This window comes from Leptonotus elevatus, chromosome 11 (assembly GCF_054856555.1).
Source record: "Leptonotus elevatus isolate MCC_2025b chromosome 11, RoL_Lele_1.0, whole genome shotgun sequence".
NCBI lineage: Eukaryota > Metazoa > Chordata > Actinopteri > Syngnathiformes > Syngnathidae > Leptonotus > Leptonotus elevatus.
The window spans coordinates 18,295,118-18,320,618 of record NC_141249.1 but is presented as its reverse complement, the minus strand read 5'-3'; the positions used below and the strand labels follow the sequence as shown (position 1 = coordinate 18,320,618).

The following is a 25,501-nucleotide window of genomic DNA, read 5'->3' as shown; positions in this document are numbered from 1 at the left end:
TATCTATCATCGTAATTCACAACTATTATTTTAATATAGTGGATCAAAGGACGTTTTGACGCATTAAAGGCAAACCTTTACACCCAAAAAGAATGTAATCAAGTAATTGTAACTTTCCTGAGGGATGTCTTTCATGTGATGACACCCTTTCTACCACAGAGGGCAGTCTTTCTTTTCACATTGTGACATTTGTTTTGTTTTTTTTGTCGTTTTTTTTTAGTGTAATGAGATTACTACCCAGTTATGTGTAAATAACAATAAAATCAATCAAAACACTCAAAATTTTATTAAAGGCCCTTCCATTTGGCGTAATTGAAACCTTTATAGGTCAGAGAGTCACACGCAAAAAAAGAGAGGACAATAAAGTAATAGAACAACTTTTTTTTCTTGCCCCATCATTCTTCAACTGTAAAACTCGACGTCCTTGACATCCTTTCATACGACAACATGCTCAAATTAGCAGCGGTCGTCGTCCGAGATGGCAGACAAAACACATTAGCAGTACGTTCCCACGCGCCTTCGTCACTCGTCAGCCACTCAGATGCTGAGAGGTGACGTCAACGCTCATTCTTTACAAGGCAGGTTTGTTGAAAAGGCTCAAGATACGTTTACACTATGTTCCCAGCGGCCATGGCAACCGCGTCTCAGGTCCCTGTGGACGGAACGGAACAATGCGGGGGTACAGGGTGGGCAAATGTGACAGACGGTGATTGCCATGGGTGGCCTGTGAAAATAATTTGTCATAGCAGTCAGGGTGCGGATGAGAAGCGGGGTGCACACGAATGGGGAACTGCAACATAGTGTGAACATCACTCATTAGCGCTTAGCGCAGTTCGAAGTAATTAGCCCGTGAGATCCAACATGACATTTGGTGGACATGTCTATCATAACAGGAAGCATTGCAAAAAAACTGAAGGATTCCTGAAATTGAACAGGAAGTCGGCCATTTAGGTTTGTAGCAGCCATTTTAGATGGATTTTAAGGCTTGTCTGTTGACAAACACCGAGTAGGAATGGTAAACTAATGTTGAAATAATTTGCATTATTCTTTTAAAAAAAAATTCATGTCCAACACTTTATTAGTGGGAAAATCCCAAAGATTTTATAAACCTAGTTACATGAATTCCCTGGATAGCATATATACTGTAATACGAGTACAAATAAGAGACTGTACACAAAGAAGAAATGAGAACTGCCTCCAATTCCAAACAAAGGCATTCCGCGCACTGACGCCATGATCTCAAAATTTCCGACGGCGTTTCCTGCCGTGCAGGAAGCGAGTCCTCCCGTTAGCTCGCTGAGTAAACACGATAGCCGGGATCGTTTACGCACTCTCGTCATTCAACCTTCATTTTTGTTCCGGTTGATTTATGACGCCAACAACAACAGCGCCGCAGCTCTACACATTGTTCAACAACAACAACAACAAAAAACTGTGCAAGGCCAGAGTGCTCCAGGGTCAGACGGGCGGCGTGCTGTAACGGATCTCCACGCCAAATTTGGGCACAGGAGACGCAGGAGGAGGCTTCTGCTTTTTCAGGAGCATGCTGTGCTTGACGATGGCCTCCTCGTTAGCGTAGACGGGCGCGTCGGCGTCGTCCGAGTGGTAGCCCGACTGGTAGCCGCTCGTCTGGTTGGACGACTCGGACGCCAGCGACTCTTTGCTTTTGCAGCGCAGGAGCTGACTGATGTGGGGGGGATGACATGACACGCTGTCAATCAATCACAAACTTTAAAACAGTCAAGCCTCATTTATCGCAGGGGATATGATATGTATACAAAACGAACGCGGGTTCACTGTATGCTTGTAACTTAAATATTTTTCATGTAACATTTTCTGGAAATATATATATATTTTTTTGATTTACCATACACCCCTGCATTCTCGCCTATAAATGTTCAGTGTTTCAGTCGTATGTGCGAGCCAGACAAATTTGAGTAGTATGTGTGAGGGCATATCAATTAAATGAATTATTTTTAATTCATTAATTTTATTTAAAAAAAATATTTTATTATTTGTTTTTGTAGTAATTAAAAAAAAATATTCTTGTAAATTTGCAACTTATTTTCTCATTAAATTTATGTCTTAATCTCCTAAAATATTTTTCATGTAATATGTTTAATTTTATATACTTTATATAAAAAAATATTTTCTTAATTCAGCAAAAAACATTTTTACATCGCAATTCTTTTTCATTTTCACAACTTTTTCATGCATACTCACATTCTTTTCTGAACACCTTTTTCCCCACCTTATAATATGAATATATTTTTACCTCAAATTGGGCGTCATTAGGAGCTGCGGATTCGATCCTTTTGCTTCCTTGGGTGAACAGTCCATGTGACCCTCCTATATGAATGATGAAAAAAGGTCCCTTCATTTTCATTTATTTTTTAAATGTGATAATCATTTAGTTGCCGATTAATTGTTGCACTCTACTTCTCATAACAATTGCCTGACTATTACAACTTTATTCTAGTAAAATTCTGATTTGACTCGAGAGAATTTACAAACTTTCTGTTCTTTTTTTCTCAAATGTATGGAAATGATTTTTGTCAGTATTTCTCATCGTTCACCATGACGCTGCTGAGCTCCACGGGGACGTCGTCAAACGTCTTCACGCTGAGCCTCCGGCTGCACATTTCGCCTTGCCTGGATCCCAAAGACACATCGCAACGTCAGAGGACCAGCAAACGTAACACCGGAAGAAACGGAACATTTTCAGTACACATTACACAGACCCGAGAGACAGAGCGTTGTCGTAGTGCGGTTGAACTTCCAAGACGTCTCTGCTTTGAGGCACGACGTAACCCGGAGCTCCCGCCGCGTCGGCTCCTGCCGTCAGCGGGATGTAGTCCTTGCCGTCCTGGAGGAGAGAACTCTTTTACTCATTCACTGCCATTGACGGCTATAGACGTCAAAAATTCATTTAAACTATTTCTAGTAATTTAGTTGTTTTTCCACTTTTGTTAACAAGAGTATGAAAACCTAGAAAAAAATTATTGTACATTTAGAACAGATATAAAATTTGTAATTAATCGTTAACTATTGAAGTCATGCGATTAATTACAATAAAAAAAATACCGTTTTTTTTTTATCGTAATTAATTGCATGACTTCACTAGTTAACTCATGATTAATCTCATAAATTTTATGTCTGTTCTAAATGTACAATAAAAAAAATTCTAGGTTTTCATACTCAAAAAAATGTTAAACGAATAGAAATAGTTCAAATGAACTTTTGACATCTATAGCCGTCAATGGCAGTGAATGAGTTAAGTTAAGCTAAATATTAAAAACTTCAATAAGCTAATATGGATACCTGACGAGCGCTAGCTTGCAGCAGGTTGCCCAGATGCTCCACCAGTTCTGCGAAGGTGGGCCTGTCCGTGGGGAGGTCCAGCCAGCAGTCTAACATGGTCTGGTATCTGCCAAGTGATTTTTGGAGGGTTCAGAGTGACAGTAGATGTGGGCTGGTAAAAATGATCGCCTTGCTACTCACATTTCCGAGGTGGCGTACTCTGGTGGTCTCATTCTGGTGCCTTCTTTAAGCCTTCGGCAGAAAGTCTCGTCGATGCACACGCCAGGATAGGGAGATGCTCCTAGAGACAGGACGAAAGTTGTTTTTGCAGAAAGAACATACATCATCGTACTTTGACTTATGAATACCACAACTTATGAGCTCTCTTAGTTACAAGCCGTGGCTTGGTTGATTTTTTTTGTATTGCTTTGTGTTATGAGCGCAAATCTGAATGTATGATCAGTGTGGAAGGCAGTCACCAACTGCCCACTTCACAGATTTGTGATCCCGCCATGTCAAGGACTGTGCGCCTCTCATATGCAAATTTTAAAGGGAATGAGAGCATCCGCTTCTATTGGCAACAAATCAAGTCGATTGTGTTCATGCCCTCAACGGCGCAAAACATTTTAAAAACCGTTTTAAACTGTGGCAATCTAAGTTCATGTGCAAAAATACCAAAACAAAGTCTAACCTGCCCCTGCACATATTAGACCGTGCCTTGTGCCGGATTTGTTCTGGTCACAAAAATTGAGCCCTTTGTGTTTTTTTCACAATTTAAAACGGTTCCTAGGTAATTTCATTCCGGATTTTTTTTATTAAAAAAAATATATATATTTCAGTAAATTAAGTTACGAGCTCAATCACGGAACACATTAAACACCGCAAAACCAAATGTGAAAAGATGCCCCTCCCACATGCACAGCAATCCTCTTTGTGTCATGTAACTTAGTTTACCCAGTGAGAAAATCTCCCAGAGAAGAACCCCAAAGGACCAGACATCACTCTGGGTGGTGTAGACCCGGTCGAAGATGGTCTCTGGAGCCATCCACTTCAAAGGGAGACGTGCCTATGGGGAAAACCACAGAGTTTTTGGGAGCAAATGAGTAAATAAAGTCAGACAATGTCAAAGTGGCCCAGGCAGCCTTTGATTATTCTGTATGCAGCCCTAAAAGGAAAAAGTTTGGACACCCTTTGTTTTACATGACTTTTTGACTAAGAGAACATTTTTTTGTATCGCCCGGCCCAAGGTGGATAAAGGAACTCACATCTCCCTTGCGGACGTAGTCGGGATCCTTGTAGACATCCCTGGCCAGACCAAAGTCGCAGATCTTTACCACGTTGTTCTCAGAGAGCAGGATGTTCCTGGCGGCCAGATCTCTGTGGATGCACTGAAAGTGCATGACTACGGTTAGCAGAATCTGTATGAACGTCCACATTCCTGGATTGTTATTTCACCTTGCGAGAGGACAGGAACTCCATGCCTTTGGCCACCTGGAAACTGTAGCAGATCAGGTCCTCCATGGTCAGGTGGTCATCATCTGTGCTCTCTGCAATGCATGGTGGATGTTCGGAACAACAAAAATAGGGCAAGAGAAGATCAGACTGGAATTTACGTACCATCTTGAGGATTCAGGTGGCTGCCTAAAGCTCTGTCGGCCGTCCCTGTGCAGATGTCCAGCTGGGCGATCTTCCCCAGACCGAGATCACCTTCCATCATGTCATCTTCTGTGTACGTCCACCTCTGGCTATCCATTCTCTTTCTCTGAGGGCCACAGAAGTACAATGAGCATCTAGTTGCTATCCGTGTCGTTTTTTGTTTTTTTTTGCATCTACCTTGTATGGACTGTATTCTCCACGTTTGCTCTTCAGGTAGCTGGAGAGGTTGCCATGTTTGCAGTACTCCACGATGACCATGAGAGGGCCTAAAGCGGCGTTGAAGGAAATCATCAAAATCACTTATCTTGTGTTTTACAGCGAGTCATCAAACCCTTTGACAGTATTATTATAAGCGATGATACCGCTCACCACCAGGCTTAGTGCAGGCTCCCAAAAGGTTGACCACATTGAGGTGATGTCCAATGTGGATAAGGATCTTCAATTCTGACATCAAAGCTCGGTACTCGCTGGACGTGGCTCCCTCTGTCACACCAGATTTGACCAACGTGTTTAACTTGTGTCTGCTATTATATTTAAAGTATCATTCGCATGGGGTACGACTCACCTTTAAGCATCTTGACCGCAACAGTGGTGCAGGTGGTGACTTTCTCGATGCCAAAAGCAGCGGCTTCCACAACCTGGCCGAACGCGCCTCGTCCCAGCGGATCGCCTTTAAACGCACATTTGTCATCTGTTTGTTTGACTGATGATGCGTTCAAGAATACTGGGAAATATTTACACTTGGAGCTTACGAGAGGACAAAAAAGTATGACTGACGACATTTGTTGTAAATTATTTTACATTAAATAATTGTCCCTAGCTTGGAACACGATTTACTATAACACATTATTATTAGAAAATATGACGTACTAATTTCTTTCTTTTGCAGGAAACTTTCTGACTCATTTCTTTGGGCAACCATGGGGAACCTTGTGATTAATTTATTTGGTCAAAGATGAGCTACATTAATCAATAATCAATTAATTTATAAAAAATTGACATCCTGACTTATATTTTTTTGGGTCAACTATGGGGAATGTCCTGACACATTTCTTTGGTCGACAATGAGAAACCTTTTGGCTCATTTCTTTGGTTAACAAGGACGAATATTTTGACTCTTTTTTTTTTGTTGAATGTGGGAAATGTTAACAATCACTTTATTGATGAAAATATGACATTTTGACTGCTTTCTTTGATCAACCATGGGAAACTTCATGATTCGTTTCTTTAGTCGACTATGGGAAATGTCTTGACTCATTTATTTGGTCGACATAGGGGAATATCAACAATCCAAGAATTTATGAAAATATAAGATCCTGACTGCGTTCTTTGGTCAATCATGGTGGAAGTCCTTACTAATTTATTTGGTCAATCATGGGGAATATGAATAATCAATTAATTAATTTGTTAAATGTGACATCCTGGCTTATTTCTTTGGTCGACCATCGTATGAACAATCATTTATTTATAAATGTATTTGTTATTATACATTTATAAATAAAAATATAATAAATACAAATATATTATAAAATTATATATAATTTTATTATATTTAAATGTATATTTATTTAAATAATTAAATAACTAACTAAATAAATAACTAAATAATTTGTATTCTTATACCGAGCTTCAGCCTGTCCCGAGGGAATTCCCACTTGTTTGCGTCGTAAGTGAGCCGCTCGCACTGCTCGTCCATGGGCACGTCCTCCGAGTCCAGGATCATGGAAAGGTAACCCGTCTTAAGATCGCCACCATTGGGCTGAAACAGAGCATCATTTGCATTACAGTGCGGCAATTTGGCGTATTTACAGTGAAGCTCCCTCCAGTAAAAAGGGGCCCAGTGGGTGTACGTGACTTATGGGAGCAGAATGTGACCCCGTTGTTCTTGGACACAAAAGACAGCGGTCGCTTCTAATCAGTCATACTTGTGGTGTGTGTTTGTGTCTGGGTGTGTGCGTGTTGTATTCAACCATGTCCTCCACGTGTGTGGGCCAAAAATATGAGGGGCCGCCCAGGACATCAGGACATAATTCAGGATGGTCTCTCACACACACTGCTGTTTTGCGGACATACACATGAATGAAACTCATTCATATGAGATGATTTCAGTAGTGAGTGAGAGCATTTCAGTAGTGTTTGTGAAATCCTTTCAGTAGCATGGTAGAAATATATAGTGCATACAGTATGAAGGAAACTTACAATAGTGTTTTGTGAGAAGGTTTCAGTAGTGTGTGTGAGCATTTCAGAAGTGTATACTGTACGTGCGAGGGGAAAAATCAAAATTGTGTGTGAGTGCATTTTAGGTGTGTGAGACCTTTTTTTAAGTAATCTGTTTCGAGTGAAACAAATTGTAGTATTGTGTTTGAGAAGATGCCAGTGGTGTTTGTGTGAGAGCATTTCAGTAGGGAATATTTGCGGGGGAAGAAATCAAAATTGAGCATGAGAGCATAGTAGTGTGACAGCCTTTGAGCAATATATATATATAAGACAATGATATTTCAGTAGTATGTGTGAGAGTTTTTCAGGAGTGCGTGTGAGAGTGTTTATGTCTATGTGCGTGGAAAAAAATCTAATTCAGGCGTGAGAGCATTTTATTAGTGTGAGAGCCTTTCAGTGATATACATGAATGAAAATTTTCAGGAGTGTTTGTGAAAGTGTTTCAGTTATTGTTGTGTGAGAGAGCAAACACTATTTCAGTAATGTGTGAATGCATTGCAGTTGAATGTGAAAGGGTTTATTTTTTCGTGAGAGAGCATTTCAGCAATGTATGAGAGCATTTCAGTAGTTCACATGAGAGCATTTCAGTTGTTGCGTGAGAGGTAACCCTGAATGATATCTCCTATTGCTCCTTATAGGAGGAACCTCTTACTCTTTTTCTTCCACGGATGACGAAGACGATCAGTAGCCAGAAAAACATGGCGATGACCACCGAGCCGATGGGAACAATTAGCTCCACGTTGGTCTTTTCCTCCGCTCCTGAAAGCGGCACAATCACACAGCAAAAGTGGTGAATATAATCAAATGTAGGGAATTTTTAAGAATGTGCAGATTAATTTTTTTGATCAACAATTTATCTGATTGATTAGTCAGAGCTGTTCCACTTATAATAATTCGGCAAAGCTTGTTGGTATGATGTATTTTCCTTAAAAAAAATTCATCATGTTATTAGATATTGATTGTGAGTACACAGTGTAACAAAACTAATACATATCAGACAACAATCTGACAACTGAAAAAAAATAATTGAAGAAACTTCTGACAAAACAAAACAAAACAATGATTGCGAAAAAAGCTGACAAAAAATTGCAAAAATCTGGCAAAATAACAAACAAAACATGGGTAAAAATATGACCCAAAAAAAACATAAATAGGACAAAAAATTCCACCCACAAAAAACTGAAACTGGAAAACCAAACAAGAATTGGGTAGAAATCTGAGAAATTTCCATAGCTGCCAAAGTCAATTGTCCAAATAGACGTTTATTGTTAGAAACGAGAACTCTCTCTCTCGCTCGCTCTCTCTCTCTCTCTCTCGCACTAATTTGTGGTGTCTAGCTCGTTAGCTGCGGTGCCGCCCCCGTTCTAAGAAGGTCCGCATTCTGCTGACAAGACCCGGGTCACGTAGACGGGTTTGTTTGTGTGTCTGCCGGTGGTCGGCTTGGACAGGAGACCTGAGGCGAGGCCCAGAAACAACCCCCCCACTTTGTCCTCTATAGTCCTCCCATTGTTTTGGATTTAGAAACTCCCGGGAGGATGGAATGCACAAATGGAGCCAGTTTCCTGTCATGAGGAAGTTGTTCTCCTTTCAAATCTTTGATATATTAAAAAAAAAAAGTTAGCCTCGAGGTTAAATATAAATAAGTTTAGCCAGGAGGTTTCATTCAGAATAGTTTTTTTTCCTATTAATATCAACAAACAGAATATTGCATCTCATTCTGGAATGCTGGAGATATCATTCCGCCTCCAAGCTGTACATGGGCCTAAATAGCACCGCATCGCAGCAGATGACATGCTATAAATATTATCATCAAAGTTTTTTATGCAGTTTTTTTTAATCTGTCTCTATCATTTTTTTCAAATTTTCTGTTTTTGTCAGATATTTGCTTGTTTTTTTTGCTTAATTCTTTTTCTTTTTGCCAGTTTCTGAATGGCTATTGTTTTCTCTCCAATTTTTGGTTTGTTTTGTGATATGAAGTTTTATATGCTCTATGCCAGCTTTTGCCAGATTTTTTTGTGTGCAAGTTTTTGTCCTATTCTTTTGTTTGTTTGTTTTTTCAGCTTTTGTCAGATTTCTTATTAATCAACTTTTGACCGTTTTTGCCAGATTTTTGTCATATCGTGTCTGTTTTGTCAGATTATTTGTTCAATTCTTGTTGGTTTCTTTTTCTTTCTTTCTTTTAGTTTTTTGTCTTATTTTGTCAGGTTTTTTTGTCAGATTTTTGTCTGATTTGTACCAATTCTTGGCATATTTTTTCCAGCTTTTGTTTTTTGTTTTTGTTTTTTTGCCCTATTTTTTGGGGGGTCGGATTTTTGCCCAATTCTATGTTTTTTTGGTTTTATGTCAGATTAAATAAAAAATAAAAAAACTGTTTTGGTCATAATGTGTCCTGTTTTTGTTTTTTTATCAGCTTTTGTCGGTTTCCAGCTTTTTGTCATGTTTTATACCATTTGAGTCATATTTTTGACCAAGTTTAGTCTAATTGTTACATGATTTTTTAAACGGTTGATCTGATTTTACTCCTTTTTTGTCAAACCTTTGAATTTTGTGTTTGATTTTTGCCCGAAGTATGTTTTTGTTGTTGTTGTTCAGTTTAGTTCAATTGGTTACAGAAACAATACCATTGCTAATATGGTCCTGGGCAAAATAAATTGATATGGCTACATAAAGAGGATGAAATCAAACTGGACAAAAAAATCCAACATGCAATGGAAGCAGTGTAGCCAAGAGATACAGTAACGGTTGAGCTTCATACTGACCTTCAGTCATCAAGAAGGCCTGCGAGGTGTCGCATCCGCGGCTGTTGCAAGCCAAGCAGCTGTACAAGCCGCCGTCGTCCTTCTTGACGCGCTGGATGGTCAGCACGTGACCACGCCGGCTCAGGATCACGCCTAAAAAGGCGTCACCAAGGTAAGTCGAAAAATACTTCAGCAGTTTAAAAATAACACACGTCTTACCGGATCCCTCCACCACCGTGTGATTGTTTTTGGTCCACACCACTGTCGGGTCAGGCGTGCCGGCGGCGGCGCACAGGAGTGTGACAGTGGCACTCACGTTGACTTTTTGGTCGGTGAGATTGTTGAGGATCCTTGGAGCCTCGAGACCTGCAATACATTTACATTACATTGAATTGAAAATCCATGAGTAATAAACACCAAAAACAGTTTATAAGTGCCTATAAATGCCACTAGATGTCGACAAAGCATTTTTCTTTTAGATAAGATGATGGTCTGACTAATCGATGCCCTGCCAATCAATTAGTTTTATAATTGCTTGGCACCAAGATGCCACAAGAGGACACCAAAGCAATAGTTTTATATTAGACATTGCTTTGCAATCAATCAATCAATCAATCAATCAATCAATGATTGTTGCTTCTATTATGGTTGTTGCTTCTATTATGTATCCATTTCTCAAGTTTGGCAAATAGAAGTGCAAAAGCGAATTTGTAGGTTGACAAATTCAAATGATAGCAACAATCCTTAAAAACAAAAGACAAAATATGTTGTTCCACCTTTGAGCAACAGATAGCGCAGCAGACAAGTCCTCTCCCTGGTCTTGAGATTTTCCACCTGGCAGGCATACAGGCCCTCGTCCCGGCGGGAAGCGTTGGGCAGCAATAGCTCCAAACTCACATTGGTGCGATGCTCGCCGTTCAAGGCGTCGCGGCGCAGCAGCGGCGTTGGCGGCAGTGCTAACGAGCGGCACGGCTGCACGGCCGCCGCCCGCTCCCACCCAGATACGTTGGACACGTGGAACAAGGCCAGGTTGCCATACATCAGCCCATCGGCCTTGCAGCGCAGAGCCACATGATCCTGCTCCAGGGGTTCGTTGGATGGAGACACACTCAGCTCCAGCCCACCTGTAGAGAGAAATTGCAGAAGCCCAGATGTTAAAAAAATATATATATTGATTCAGCTCCTGTACCCAAAAGTATACACTCCAAAATGTACTGAGAAGAAAGAAATCAGACAGGATAGTCAGGCCGGAACTAACAACAGGTTGTTTTACTTACTTATTTTACTAAACAGTACATTTTTATAGCTTTGTAATATCGTATTTTGTCGAGGAAAAAAAAAGTCATAATATTAGAAGAATCAACCCCCGATATATATATTTTTTAAGTGGTATGTTTTTGATGGAAAAGTCGCAGTATTTTGAGAATATTAGCATTGTTTTCTATGCAAAAAAATAATAATTTTCTATTAAAGAATGCAATATTATGAGGAAAAAGTCATAAACAGTCATAAACCTATGAGAATAAAATCATATTTTTGTCTTGATTTAAAGTTGTATGTTTGTGTTTAAAACCAAACAAAATGTCCCAGTGTTACAAGAATAAAATCTGAGGTTTTTTTAGAGTAAAATTGTATTATTATTTTTTAGATGGAAAGCTGCACATTTTTGAGGGAAAGAGTTCATTCTTTTTTTTTAAAAGCTAAAACATGGTATCTTTTAAAAGAATAATATATTTTTTCAAGATTTAAAGCAGATTTAAAGCACACTATTACAAAAATGAGTTCAGATGTTTTATAAGTAAAAATTTGTAAAGATTTTTTTTTAAATATAAATGCACTCTTAAAATAAAAAAAATTCTTGAAAACATAAAGTTGTACATTTTCCATTAAAAAAAAAAGTATAGCTACCTGAAAAATCCACTTCAGTACAGTAACGTTGTATAAATTACATGTGGCCGATGGAAGGCGAAAACTATCGCCATGACAAAAATAGTGACATCATCAAGGGCATACTCACGTGTCACGTGGAAAAAAATGACGCGAGAATCCTTTCCCACTTTGTTGGCGGCCGTGCATCGGTACAGGGCGTGGACCTTGGCTTTCTGGAACTTCAAGGAGCTCACCATTTTCTGTCAGCCCAAAAAACATTTTTATATGGTTTTTCCCTCGTCCATGTGTCAACTCAAAGTGCTGTGAAGATTGACCTGCGTGTACCTTCTGGTCGTGATCGACCTCAATGGAGATGCGCTCCACAGGGTTGTGCGCGGTGCCGTTGTGGATGTCACGCCAAGCTTTGCAGTAGACTATTTGTGCCTCAGACTTCGGCAGTCCCGGCCTGTGAGACGAAAAATAATAGAGAGCAGGTGAAACACTGTTAAAATAAACAGCATGGGCAGAAATATGTCAAAATTTGCCAAAAATCCTACAAAGGTTTTGCAAGACACAAATTGTCAAAATCAAACCAAAAAACTGACAAAAAGGGTTCATATGATAGACTTGGCAAAATTTCAGCTTAAACTGAGTGACATCAAGCTCTATTTGCGTACTGTTTTTCATTGGATTGTTTTATTTTAATGGCCTAGAAGTGCTTTTCACACAAATATTTACAGTCATTATGCCTTTATTTCTGCATTAGTATAGGTTAGTGGTAGACTATGGTGCGTTTTGACATACATACAGTACAAAAAAAGAAAGGAAAAAAATCACAAAAATATTATTTTTTCTTTTTGAAGGCAACAAAAAACTCAGGACAAAACATTGCAAAAATGAGACACCTGATGGAAAATCAGGGGGGAAACTGACTAAAATATTACAAAAATAAGAAAAAAATTACAAGTTGGACAAAACTATGAGAGAAAAAAACACAAAAATTTTACAAAATAAAAATACAACAAAAGACAGACATAAATATGACAAAAACAATATAAAAAAAACGCCAAGAAATTACCAAACATGACAACATAAAAAAATGATAAAAAACACACCCAAAAATGAAAAATAAAAATAAAAGGTGAAATACTGCCTAAAAAAACTGTGAAAAGGTTTTTAAAAATCTGACAAAAAAAGAAAAAACTAAAAACAAATATTCAAATTAAGCAAAAAGTAAACACGGTCAAAAAACACAAGTCTGGCGAAAATACGGTGAGAAACTGAAAACCCTGTAAAACATTTTTTTAAATAAACTGACAAAATTGGTCAAAAACACACACACAAATACAAAATCTGACAAAATTACGCTGAAAAAAATGGAGAACAAAAACTGACAAAATGAAAAATGAAAAAAATGCCACAGTACAAGGAAAAGACGAGTTGACAAGCGTTTGTTTCCTTGGCCCACATGTCGACCCTTGTGAAAACCTATTACCTATGTTTTGCTAGCCCCCAAAAGAAGACAACAGACCGCAGCTTCCCTTTGATTTCATGCGATTTCCTCGATTTCCTTGTTTTGCTACGTTGCATTTTCAGCTAAAAGGGCCGGTTCAATGAAATTGGCTTCTCAAGGACGACCGAAAAAGATAGACGGGAACACAACAGGAAACCTCGCGCGGCACGAACGTGAGGAAGCGGCGGGATGTGCGGACAGCAGATAAGGAGCCTGGTCCGTGCATGCTCGTCTCCAGGCCGTTGTGTAACCGCTTTGTATCTGATAACTGTCAACTCAAAATGGACACCATGTGGCCATCACGTCCCATCTGGTCATTGTCTCCACCTGTGTTTTGTCAACATTCCCTTTCCCAGTGGTGGGAACTTCTACTGTACTTCTACTTAAAGGGGACAACAAGTCAAAAATGTTCCGTGCCCCCACTAGTCTAAACATGATGAAATATGTTGTTTATAGAATTAGAATATAAGTTAAACCGCAAAATCCACCAGTTGCCATTTTGATGCTTGCTGTCGACGGAAAATTACATCACAGTGCCTAAGGGCTCAGGTAACGGCCAATCATGGCTCACCTGCTTTCTGGGTTTGGTCATGTGACGTTTGCTCGCTGAAACTCTTAGCTTATGCTGCATTCGAGGATGGTCGGAAGTCGGACTTTTCTGAGTTCAAACCAGGAAGTGCGTACGCCGTACACTGTACGGGAACGCCCCTTTGAATTAGGAAATTCCACCTGATAAATCGGGAAAAAAAAGGTACCCCGACTTCACGGACGGACTAAAATGTGACGTCACTCCACAATGGCGACCCCTTTGGAAACACTGACCGTGAATGGTAAAACACAATTTACTCGAGTATAAAACTAGATAGCTTACAAAACAATAAATGAGGCAAAATTGCGAGAAACGGCAAGTTTGCTGGAGGTCAAAATGAGTTTTGAGGACCAAAATAAAAAACAATGTATCACTATCCGCCATTTTTGTTGTTTACTTTCGCTTCGAACGCTTTCAGTTCGGAAATGGGAAAAAACAACTCGAATATATCCGACTTCCGACCATCCTCGAATGCAGCAAAGTCCTGTTGACAACAAGTGGCAAAATGGCCGCCCCCTGAGATGGATTTTGTTGCTTAATTCATATTCCTTTAAGTACTTTTGTGAGTGCTTATAATCCCGTCCAAGAAAACTCACACAAAGGCCTCGGGACAGTCATCTGTGGACATCCACTGCCACTGGATGTCCGTGGGTGTGGGAAAGCCCCGGGCGGTACATCGCAGTGCGGGGCTGCTGCCATACAAAAAAACGTCCGCGTCCATCGCCACCTCCTTCTCGATGATATGAGGAGGAACTGAAAAGGGAGAAAACTACAATTATGGACACTGCATTAAAAATGACTGAGTCGAGATTGTAATGATGACGTGCCATTGACCAGAAGCTGGCAAGATCTCCTTTGCTCATCGTTGTTGATTTTGCTGCTAAGGACAATGGTGTAGTTCCCCGCGTCGGTTTCGGTGACGCTGCGAAAGATGAGGGCGTCGCTTCTCTGTTTGATCCGGTGGTCTTCCTTCAGTAAGAGGCCATTTTTTAACCTGCGGGGACAAACAGCCTCAACGTGAGCCTTGAAGGATACAATAAAAAAAGGATCAATCAACTTTTGAGACAACTTGTTCCAGAAAATCTTGGTTGTATTCCGAGCTGTGTTCACATTTTAAGGCATAGTGTTCCCGAAAGTTGTGCTGAAATGGAAGTTTTGTTTGACTTCTGAGACATATTTTTTAATAACCTCACTAGTTTTGTTTGATTTTTAATGTATACAATATTGTTCTGCGTACTGTGCCATATTTTTCAGGAGCATTTTAATTGGTTGAACTAAAGTGATGCTTACTATTGATGTAATAATTTCCAATTGAATTTGGTTGTACTCCAAGTTTTGTTTGACTTTTGAGGCATATTGCTCCAGATCATTTTGGTTGAACTCTAAGTCTTGTTTGCTTCTGAGAGGCATATTGTTCCAGAGCATTTTGGTTGACTTCCAAGTTGTGTCAGATTTTTGAGGACATAATGTTATGGAACATTTGAATTCAATTTGGTTGAATTCCAAATTGTATGTGATTTTTTAGCATATTACTCCAAAGAATTTTGGCTGACTTCTAAGCTGTCAGATTTTTTTAGGCATAATGTTCCGGAACATTTTGGTTGGAGTGCACGTTGTATTTGGATTTTGAGGCAGAATTTTCCAGAATTATTTTGGTTGAACTCCAAGTTGTGTTTGATTTTTGAGTCCCATTTTGCCACGTAGTCTAATTTGTACCTCGTTTGAGGGGGCAAACATAATAAAAGTAGCAAGATGTACTGATTACACTCATAATGGTCTAACTCCAAGTTGTGTCGAACTTTGAGGTATTTTTTTCTCGGTTGAACTCCAAATTGGACCACCATTGGGGAGATTATTTGTATTGCCCTCATAAACGCAACATAGGTGATATTCAAAAACAGAAAAGCGTTATTTCATTGGGCGGAGATTTGACTTACCATTTAAAGTTTGGTTCAGGGTAGGCTGTGTACTTGACGGGTATGGAGGTGGACGACAAACCTCCCACATTCACCTCCCGGACTTTGCTCCACGGCTCCTTCATGTCAATGAACGGCTTCTCTGGAAAGGGCCCCAAATTCAGCGTGGGATTCTATTTGGTTCAGTTTTGTTTTGAACAAACGTACCATAGACCTTGAGGAAGGCCGTTGCGCTTTTCTCCATGGCTCCACTGGAGGCCGTGCAGGTGTATTCACCGGTGTGTTCCACCGTCACGTTGTCTACCACCAGTGTGTTAGACAGTTCCAGAGAGTCCCACAGCTTCTTCTTGTGTGGCGTCATGTGAGCTGCCCTCGAACCATTGCCCGCCATCTGGAAAGAAGACACGTTAAGGGTAGAAATAAGAGACACAGTACTTAGTACTAGTGTTAATTGTATCCGCCATTTTAAAATTTAGTCTCAGTTTTAGTCTAGTTTCAATCACGCTTGTCAGTTGTTGTTGTTTTTTAATCATAGTTAGTCAACTTCACCCCGGTTTTATTTAGTCAACTATAAATATATAGTACTTTAGTCTTTAGTTTAGTACCCAAAAAAACTAGTTTTAGTCAACAAAAACTGTCAACGTTTTAGTCTAGTATATTTTTTTGTCAGCAGATAATGTTGAACATTTCAAACTATTTTACATAAAATTTCTTCTCATCTTTTTGATGAAAAACAACTTGACACACAATTACAGTATATCAACAAGTGGCTACAGCAGCTCCATGCTACGAGCTAGTAAGTTAGCTAGCAATAGTTAGCGGTCTTCTTAACATTATTGTTGGAATCTTATAGCCGTTGGAATAATGTTACGTTATAATTAACGTTGTAATATATAATTTATTTTTTTCTTTTTACCTTTCTCAGTGAATCCACCTCCTGTTTTGTCCATGTGTCTTGTGCATGTTGCACTCGTTAGCTGCCGATTTGAAAGGGGTGTGACAGTATGTGTCACATGACAGTGTCACAGTGACAGATTAGCAGAGACAGGATTTTACAAAATTATAAAATTTTCGTCTCGTCTTTGTTCATGAACCAAAATGTCCATAGATTTTAGTCCAGTTTTAGTAAATTAATTTAGTCTCTTCTTCATTAGTCGACGAAAATGCATCCTGATGTAGTCCCAAATTCCCAATTATTGTTTATTAATGAGGGTTTTAGTCTAGTCTAGTCTAGTTTTCGTCAAATGAAAAATTTGTGTTGTATATTTGTCTAATTTTAGTTAACGGAATTAAGACTACTTACTACCGAGCTAGTGAAAATCCAGGAATGGTGTTCTCATAGACATCCAGACAAACAAAGCTAACATTAGCTGCTAACTTAGTTGTGAGGCACCAGCTGGGAGAATAATCGCAATTGAGTCTAATTATGGTTCTATGGTTGACTCTTGAATGTGCCTTCACGCTAGCATGGACGCTTTAGAGCGCCTTGCTTTTTTCACAGTTCCCACCGTCCAGTTTTAATGATTATTTGACTTTGAAACAAATATATAATATGTTATGGGGAAAGCTAGCAAATCATTTTACGATGAGAAACATGTTGAGGTTAGCATGGCCCATTGGTAGTATAATGGTTCACATAGAAGCGGTACAGGAAGTGTGTGAATTAGCGGTGCTGACCAAAGGCTGGCCGGCGTGCGTCCAGTTGAACTCGATGCCCACGTTGAGTTCCGTGTACGCAGTACAGCTGAGGAGCAGACGCTCCCCGACAGCCAGCCTGACTTGCGCAGGTTTCAGGGTGAGGTCGTAGATCTTGTATCCTGTGGAAGAGGGCGGGTGGATATTTAGGGAGTGAGGGTGCGTGCGCAGGGACAGTCAGCAGGCTCGCCGCTTCCATTGTTCTCCCGAGACTTGTCAGACGTTTCTATTTCTCACCGACGACGGCCACCACGTAGAGGGGGGACTTGAACGTCTCGTCGCCGATGCGAGTCTGGCAGGAGACCACGCCGGCGTAGCTGATCTGATGGCTGGGGATGGTGAAGCCGGTCTTGGCATCCCACAGGGAGTCTTTCCCATCCGGATGGAACTCTTTGTTTGGATACTTCTGACAGACAGGGAGGTGTACAGGTTAAACAGAGTAAAGAGGAGGAGATAAAACTGAAATGTTAGTGCCCGCTTAAGTCAAAAGAAAAAATCTCCTTACAGTATGAAGTGTCACATTGAGGTTCTCCAGTGATCCTCGACACGGGATGACGACCCGCTCGCCTTCCCGGATGAACACCACCTCGTATTCCTTCTCGGATGGAACAAACGGCACCTTGTCGTCTGCAACCACAAACATCTCTCAAACGTTGCATTCAAGTACATCGGGCTCCGTCTTGAAGCAACGATCATACCATGAACAAAAACGTGAACCGCCGCCGACGTCTTGCTGCCTTCCGCTTTGAGATTGCGGTAGGAGCACCGGTACTGTCCCGTTTCGTTGACGGTGGCGTTGGAGATCCTCAGCTCCGTACAAAAGAGACCCAACCCGCTACAGTCACTGATGGAAAAGCGAGTGCTTGTGGGAGGGGTGGTCCAACGCAGGTACTGGCGGCCTCTGTGGAAGACCGATACGGTTTCATTGGGTGACACTAGAGGGGGGTCGTCAAAAGTCAGACGTACCTGCATGTGAGCTCCAGGTTGTCGGATTTGTTCATCCTGTGGACGCCTTGGATGTTTAGAATTGGTGGGTCGGACGTGAAGCGCTGCTCGATACCTTTAGGGGCATAAAAAAAAACGGTTTGAATTGGAAAATCGGCATTGAATCAAACCAAATCGTTCCACTTTAAAATAGTTGACATATCGACTTATCTTTTACTGGGGAGATGCTTGCCCATATACAATACCTTAAGTATTAGCCCCCTTGATCTTTTTTACCTTCAGCCACATTTCAGGCTTCAAACATTAAGACATCAAATTTGACTTTTTTGGGAAGAATTAACACCAAGTCGGACAAAATCGGGAAAAACAAAAATAACGAATTAATTGAAAAGTAGGGCATGTGAAATTATTCACCCCCTTTAAAGAGGATTAGGGTATCAAAAGATTTCACAAGATTTAAACATCTTGAGGAGCACTTTTCGATCCATCATATCAAATCATCAAACAAGGAGAGCACTGATCAGAGATGTAGCCTTTCAAAAAACCTGACAACCCCACAAAAATAACCCATGCCGTAAAACAAATAGGAAGATGGACATTTTGATTTGAAACAGGCGGCCATTTTGGGAAATGAATCACCTCTTATATGAGCCTCAATGTGCCTAAAAATTCACCAAGTTTGGCTAAACCATGCATCATGGTGAAAACATAGCAAAAATCATTGTCAATCAAATCATTTAGAATCAAAAATCTTTCTTAATCAAAAATCGATTCTGAATTGAATCGCAGACCCAAAAATTGGAATTGAATCGATTTGTGAAAAATTCAAAGATTCCCACCCCGAATATCTATCATATCAAGCCTCAGGAACCCAAGGACAAATTGAGTAGGAAGTCAGCCATTTTTTGTTTCAATCAGCCATTTCACAATCAGTAGCGCCCCCTAGAAGTTTACAAAAAAAAACAGCCCCTCACATTTGATTTACCAAATTGTCATGAAATTGGGTAGACATGTCTGATATTAAAGAACAAACACAACAACAAAAATCTCAAGGGCCCACACCTGAAATTGAATGCAAGTTGGTTTTGGTTTGAAGCAACCTTTAGAAACTTTTTTAAAAAAACAGCCCCTGACATCAACTTAACCAATATACATATAATTGGGTGGACATGCCTGTCATGACAGCATCCATGAAAAAGACAAGTCTTAAGGACCCATACCCAAAATTGAAAAGGAAATTGGCCATTTTGTGTGCATTCCAGGTCTCATACTTAGACAAACTCATGCTAGGAAATTCACCCAAATGAGCCCAAAACTTAGAGGCAGGTTTAGAGTGATGAGCTTCTTCCACACCAAACTCATCCACACATGCCTTTATAGGCCTTGCTGTAACACAATAGGGCCTTTCCCAAATGACTCCCGCCAGGATGGAAGCATACAAATTGTCGAGATCGGTAGTCTAATCCATCCTCTTATTGTGCCCTAAAAGTTTCATCCTTACAGTGTTTAAAGACCTTTACAACATTCATTTCAGTCACCAATCAATGAAACCACCAAGTTTTTACTCTACGTTTTTGTGCGCCTGTGAATTATTTCCCAGAGCGGCAACAAAATGGCGGAGCTGTGTCAAAACAGGAAGCCGGGAAAGATGGGCCGGGTCAGGCTCAATAGGCCCGGGCCCTATCGCGGCCTAGGTGGGGTTCCTGTTTCGGAGGATACGGGCTGACCCCCACCCACCTGACGTCAGCAGACATTGTATGGGAAAAAAAACAAGTCACAGGGAAACACAATTGAAACTTACTGTAACTGTTTTACATATTTAAAAAATGGAATAGACGCTAAATCCAAATCACACAAACACTAATAATAATAAAGTGGACTTACCGGCAACATGGCAAAGTTCAAGACTGAAAAGAACAACAAAAAATGCCCAAGCCATTATTCCACAAACGGACTCCAGGAATAATTTGGGAAAAAGTTGACAGGAGCAAATAAAACAATCCTTTCAACACCAATCCATCGAACCGGGGGTGCTGAAGAACCAGCGACCAGTACTCAGCAGCAGGTCCCCATGGAGGTGGATGTGCTTCTGAAAGGGGCAGAGGAAAGGCACACTGGGCAGCCTGCATGGGAGGAGCAACCCAGGCTGAGTGGACACCTCCACTTGCTGGACCAACAGAGGAAATAGCTGAGCCATAACAGGTATCCCGTTTTGCCTTCCACACAGACATCCCACAAAATAAGCCACGTCAGAATAGGCCCCCTTTGCCTTTCAGAGAGCGATACTGCAAACAGACCGGACTTTTGTCTCCTTTTTTCTTTCACAATGATCTCACAAAAAAAAGCTGCATTCTCCTTTGCCTTCAACATAGAGATCCCACAAAATATAAAAGACTCATTGCTTTATAAATAAAGTTTGATTTGATTTGATAAGACCATAACCAATCTTTGCTCCCTGCTCACCATGCATACTACCACCCTCAGTCTCTATTCCAGCAGTTTTAGTAACCTTGAGAACCAAGTTGCTTTTTCAACAGTACAGCAATGCATTACTTTTTAGTAATCAGCAGAGTAATTGAGGTACTTTTGAATGGAGTAACTAGTAACTGTAACTAGTTACTATATTCCTGTAACTATGTACAACACTGCTCAAGGTACGCACTACTTTTCAGTTTGCAACTAACAATAAAACTCACTTCATTCATCCCAATATTATTATTTTTAAAAGTTAGTAAGGGAGATTGTGATTACTGTACCTGTTTTGAATATTTTATTCACTGCATGCTGCGATGTACTGTAATATATTAGGTAAATATGTTATATACTATGTAAATGTGTAACTATTGTACAGTTTGTTTTATGTACTACTGTATTTGTGTTGCTTTTATTTTACTTTGATTTGCTGCCAGGTTAGCGTAACAGCGTTGCAAATAAAAATCCTTTCTCAGTTGTCTTACCAGGATGAATAAAGGTTAACTAAATAGACAAACTACAGTAATAACATTTATGCCTCTTTTGTTGTCACACTCACAAAAAAACAAAGATACTGAAAAATAGCTAGATAAGTCATGAAATGTAGACCGAAATCATGCAGAGTAGTCACATCAGATGCTTATGCCGTGTGCATGTTTTTAAGTTTTGGATAATGTTTTAACAACCATGTGCATCACTTCTGGGGATTTCTGTGGAACAAGGGCAACAACATGACTGCCAATTATTACAGCACATTCACAAGTAGGGGTTGGGATGTGCGGCGTGAGGGTGCTGCTTGGCATAGTCAACAAGAAGAGGACGCTGGCACCAACCGGGAGGGAGGGCGAGAGGAAGCAGGAAACCGTCCACACTTCCTCAGACAGGATGTTGCGCTTCTCCAAGAGGCATCCTGGAATCTCAAAAGGCCTCACACCTTACATGTTGATTCACAAAAGTACAGAGAGAAAGAGAGAGAGAGAGAGAGAGAGAGAGAGAGAGAGAGAGAGAGAGAGAGAGAGAGAGAGAGAGAGAGAGAGAGAGAGAGAGAGAGAGAGAGAGAGAGAGAGAGAGAGAGAGGGAGGGAGCTCAGCAAAAAGGAAATATGATGACTGACGTATGAAGGCCAACGAGGATGATAATCCTGGCCTTTGATCAAAGCAGATATACCGTATGTGTGTGTGCTATGAATTTTTTTTTACAATTTCTTGCTTTTTTAATCTATTACCGTAACCTGTTTTGCCCCACTGGCAACAATTGTTGCAGAAGTCTATAACTGTAATTTCCTACTGACAATAAAAAAAAAAATCAAAGGTATGAATGCAACTTTTTCCACTTATATGCTAGTAGACAACTTAGACAAAGGTTTAGGTTTATAAAATATTGTTTCCAAGCACCTCCTGTCACATGACATCATTTGCTTCTTCTTGTTTCTGGCTGAAGACATGGCTAATGCAAATCCTCCAGGAAAAATGTAACTTTCATAAATTTCTTATGATCCCCCCCCCCCCCCCAATTATATTTATAATAATTCAATCATTGAAGTCTCTAGAGTAATCCTCACCCAAACATTAATTTCAGTAACGATCATCTGCCCCCGGAACCATTGTTCGGCTTTTCTTCATCCCGGAACTCATGTCAGGTCTCTGTTCTCAGACCGGCCATTTTTGGTGTAACACAAAACAATAACACGGCGGTTCCAACATGATTTGGAGAGCGTTCGGCTTGCGTCTGATAGATTTCGTGTGGTTAGTTTTGTCTTTTTCTTTCTTCGCTGCGCTTTGGGCACATAAGATAGCAAAGCGCTTACCCTCGAAATACCAAACATGTTGTCTTAACGTGTTGTTCCAGGATCTGGTTCGATACGGAAAAACCAAACAAAATCTGAAACGCGACGACTGGCTGTGTGCTTTTGACGTCCCAAAAAGGTACATACATTGTTTAAACGGTATGGATATTCTTATTAGGCCGTTATAAAATGTTACCTCATCGTTTAGGTGGTTCTGGCACTTCTATGCCACTTCGCTCGTTTGGAATGGTCTTCTATTGGCTTTCAGCCTGAACGTGGCTCTACGACAACATTTATATCCAAAATGGCTAACAGGCTTAATAAATGTTCTGTCTGCTTCATCGCATACACAACAAGGTAAACTGATTAATTACTACCGGTTTTGTTTGCACGTTCCGGTGTGCGCTTTGCAGCTTTATAGCTCACATATGATGTGATATGCTTTGGCTCATGAGCTTTTCCTCGGGATGGATGGATAGATGGATGGGTGGGAAGCTCCTTTCAATAGCTAGCTAGCACATGTGGTATGCTTTGGATAATCTTGTGTTTTGTTGTTACCTCACATAGCTCCACATGTGAGCACTGTGCTGCTGCAGCTGCTGCTGTGGTCACACTCCCTTCGAAGGCTTGCGGAGTGTCTCTGCATCAGTGTCTTCTCTGATGGTGTCATCCACCTGCTGCAGTACGTTTTCGGCCTGGCGTACTACCTCCTGCTGGGGCTGACCGTGCTCTGCTCGGACCGCCAAACGAAAGGTCAAATAGACCCCTGAAGTTGTACTGACCGATGCTCTGCTTGATGTTCACGTAACCAGTTTTCTATTTATTTATTTTTTGATTTTTAGCAAGTGGGCCTCTCTTAACCCAACTGGAGTGGTGTCACGTTGCTGGGATTGCACTTTTCATTGCAGCCTCTTTGCTGCAACATCAGTCAATGGTGCTTCTTGCTGGACTCCGCACTGGGAAGTCAGGTGAGCTTGTGTCAAGTTTTTGTGATTTTTTAAAATATATATAAGAAAACATAGCACTATATAGTAATGTACTTCATAAAAACACTCAGTAATGTCATAAATAAATTTAATGCTAATTAAATATACTTTTTTTGCTTCCAGTCAGTGGACTTTGTGCTGCTCCTTTTTTGTGCACACCTTGGCTACTTGGGGCAGTATAATACAGACATACAGATTTAACATTGAGACGGTCACAGCTCCTCACTAAGCTGCAGTAATATTAATCTTTCTTCTTAGAGGAAAAACAATATATGCCATTGAGTATTGTTATATTATTCAGATCTGCCTAATTGGGTTGTTACATTGTCAAAATATCTGTTACTTGTACCAGTTGTAACACTGTTGCTATTTATTATCCCGTCTGTGGCATTTTGCGTTGTTTGTTAGCATTGAGGAAGTGGACAACACATACTTGGGTAACTACATAATCTCAGTTGTTTATTTTTACCTTCTCGCTCTATATATTTTTTTTAATTGAGTTGAACAGGTTATAGGTCACATTAATGGTGGAAACGTTTTTTAAAATTATTTATCTTGGTCCCACTTTTTATGTCACAAAAATAATTAATTTGACCTAGGGTGGTTAGCTAAGCATCACTTTCATGGTGGAATGGTTAGCAACCAGCTGTTTGTTGTTGCATACTCAGGCCAAAGCAATGAAAGGATTACTTTGGCACCATCTGGTGGGATATTGGTGTTGTTGTTAGGTATAATTCATTGATTTTTATTTATTTATTTATTTTATTTTGTCTGCATTTGAGTTGTCCTAATTTGTTGGGGGTCCTTGAATACACTTTGTGCACTGGGGCAGCTACTAATAGCCTGTTTTGTCTACTTTGTTGTAATAATTAATATATTCTATAATTGGGTGTAAATGCCAAAAAAGGTGTGTGTGTAATGACTTATTGCTGTTTGTGTTGAGTGCTAGCGTTGTTTGCCCATAAGTTTGTTTAAATATGTTTGAAGTCAATCTTCCACAGTGTGTCCCTTCCAAGGTTGCTAACTGCAAATAAACGAGTAAACGTTTGTTTCTTGTGTTTTGTTGGTACAGGAAGGGTGGCGACACTGGCTCATCGGATGCCAAATGGCGGCTGCTTTGAGCTGGTGTCTTGCCCCCATTACTTGGCCGAGCTGCTCATCTACATCTCGCTGAGTCTGGTGGCCGGCGGTCTTTCGATCACTTGGTGGCTGGTGGTCCTGTACGTACTCTTCAACCAAGCGCTGGCCGCGCTGCTCTGCCACGACCACTACATTGGCAAATACCCGTCCTACCCGGCGCATAGAAAAGCTTTTATACCTTTTGTGATGTGATCATGGAAACTGGTGTGTATATTGTATTATATTTTGATCTATTGTGTGTATTTATGTTGGGCGTTTCCAGTAAGTATGCTAATTAAAAAGTTATGCAATCTATAATTACAGTCTGGTTATTACTCAAATTACTGGTTATTACTGCAATTACATTGGCCATTCACGACTTTTTAGGGTTTGGTCATGTGACATTCACAAACTGAACCATGATTGGTTGTTACCCGAGCACATGATGTCGTTTTCAGTCGATAGCAAGTGGCAAAATGTGTTTTTAAAGGTATTAATTGTACATGATGAAAAATAATGAAGTTATCAAATTAATTAATAATTATTGACAAAATATAAACTTATTTTATGTTGAAAATGGCTAATTTTGTCAAGTATCCCTTTTAATTTCAATGTTTTGTGATTGGCGTTTGAAAGGCTCCAATCACTAAACTGTCAACCTACTTAGTCCCGCCCTCTTTGGGTTCGTCATATTTTATCG

At 40.2% G+C, this 25,501-nt stretch overlaps 2 protein-coding genes across 4 annotated transcripts; one reads left to right on the top strand and one right to left on the bottom strand.

The window, feature by feature from the left end:
* Positions 1-263: 263 nt before the first annotated feature.
* Positions 264-20,588, bottom strand: kdr (kinase insert domain receptor (a type III receptor tyrosine kinase)). 3 transcript variants are annotated; one of them, XM_086089396.1, is made up of 30 exons: positions 20,323-20,588; positions 18,460-18,553; positions 18,192-18,394; positions 17,999-18,120; positions 17,731-17,899; positions 17,476-17,615; positions 16,006-16,189; positions 15,820-15,940; positions 14,710-14,876; positions 14,479-14,635; positions 12,126-12,246; positions 11,929-12,040; positions 10,688-11,035; positions 10,131-10,277; positions 9,933-10,064; positions 7,826-7,932; positions 6,580-6,715; positions 5,522-5,626; positions 5,326-5,439; positions 5,134-5,222; positions 4,918-5,062; positions 4,756-4,847; positions 4,566-4,688; positions 4,255-4,366; positions 3,502-3,601; positions 3,322-3,427; positions 2,742-2,866; positions 2,577-2,652; positions 2,276-2,349; positions 264-1,684 (listed from the first exon to the last, which is right to left on the bottom strand). In XM_086089396.1, exons 1-30 carry the CDS (start codon positions 20,375-20,377, stop codon positions 1,459-1,461), a joined length of 4,002 nt encoding a protein of 1,333 aa, XP_085945522.1. In that variant the 5' UTR covers positions 20,378-20,588; the 3' UTR covers positions 264-1,458. The 3 variants fall into 3 exon arrangements, with proteins under 3 accessions (XP_085945522.1, XP_085945523.1, XP_085945524.1); XM_086089397.1 differs by having other exon boundaries at positions 17,731-17,896; XM_086089398.1 differs by lacking the exons at positions 17,476-17,615; positions 17,731-17,899; positions 17,999-18,120; ... (1 more) ...; positions 18,460-18,553; positions 20,323-20,588 and adding an exon at positions 16,715-16,819.
* Positions 20,589-22,589: 2,001 nt separating this feature from the next.
* srd5a3 (steroid 5 alpha-reductase 3) lies at positions 22,590-25,069 on the top strand. The gene is made up of 5 exons (XM_086089638.1): positions 22,590-22,835; positions 22,905-23,053; positions 23,264-23,449; positions 23,539-23,664; positions 24,755-25,069. Exons 1-5 carry the CDS (start codon positions 22,612-22,614, stop codon positions 25,012-25,014), a joined length of 945 nt encoding a protein of 314 aa, XP_085945764.1. The 5' UTR covers positions 22,590-22,611; the 3' UTR covers positions 25,015-25,069.
* Positions 25,070-25,501: the final 432 nt, after the last annotated feature.

Coding starts and splice junctions, on each gene's coding strand:
- kdr (XM_086089396.1), bottom strand. CDS start 20,377: ATGGCTTGGGCATTTTTTGTTGTTCTTTTCAGTCTTGAACTTTGCCAT. Junction 10,065..10,130: donor CACGGTGGTGGAGGGATCCG/GTAAGACGTGTG, acceptor ACGCCTTTTTAG/GCGTGATCCTGAGCCGGCGT. Junction 5,063..5,133: donor GAGAATACAGTCCATACAAG/GTAGATGCAAAA, acceptor TGTGGCCCTCAG/AGAAAGAGAATGGATAGCCA.
- srd5a3 (XM_086089638.1), top strand. CDS start 22,612: ATGATTTGGAGAGCGTTCGGCTTGCGTCTGATAGATTTCGTGTGGTTA. Junction 22,836..22,904: donor GCTTTTGACGTCCCAAAAAG/GTACATACATTG, acceptor CTCATCGTTTAG/GTGGTTCTGGCACTTCTATG. Junction 23,054..23,263: donor TTCATCGCATACACAACAAG/GTAAACTGATTA, acceptor TACCTCACATAG/CTCCACATGTGAGCACTGTG.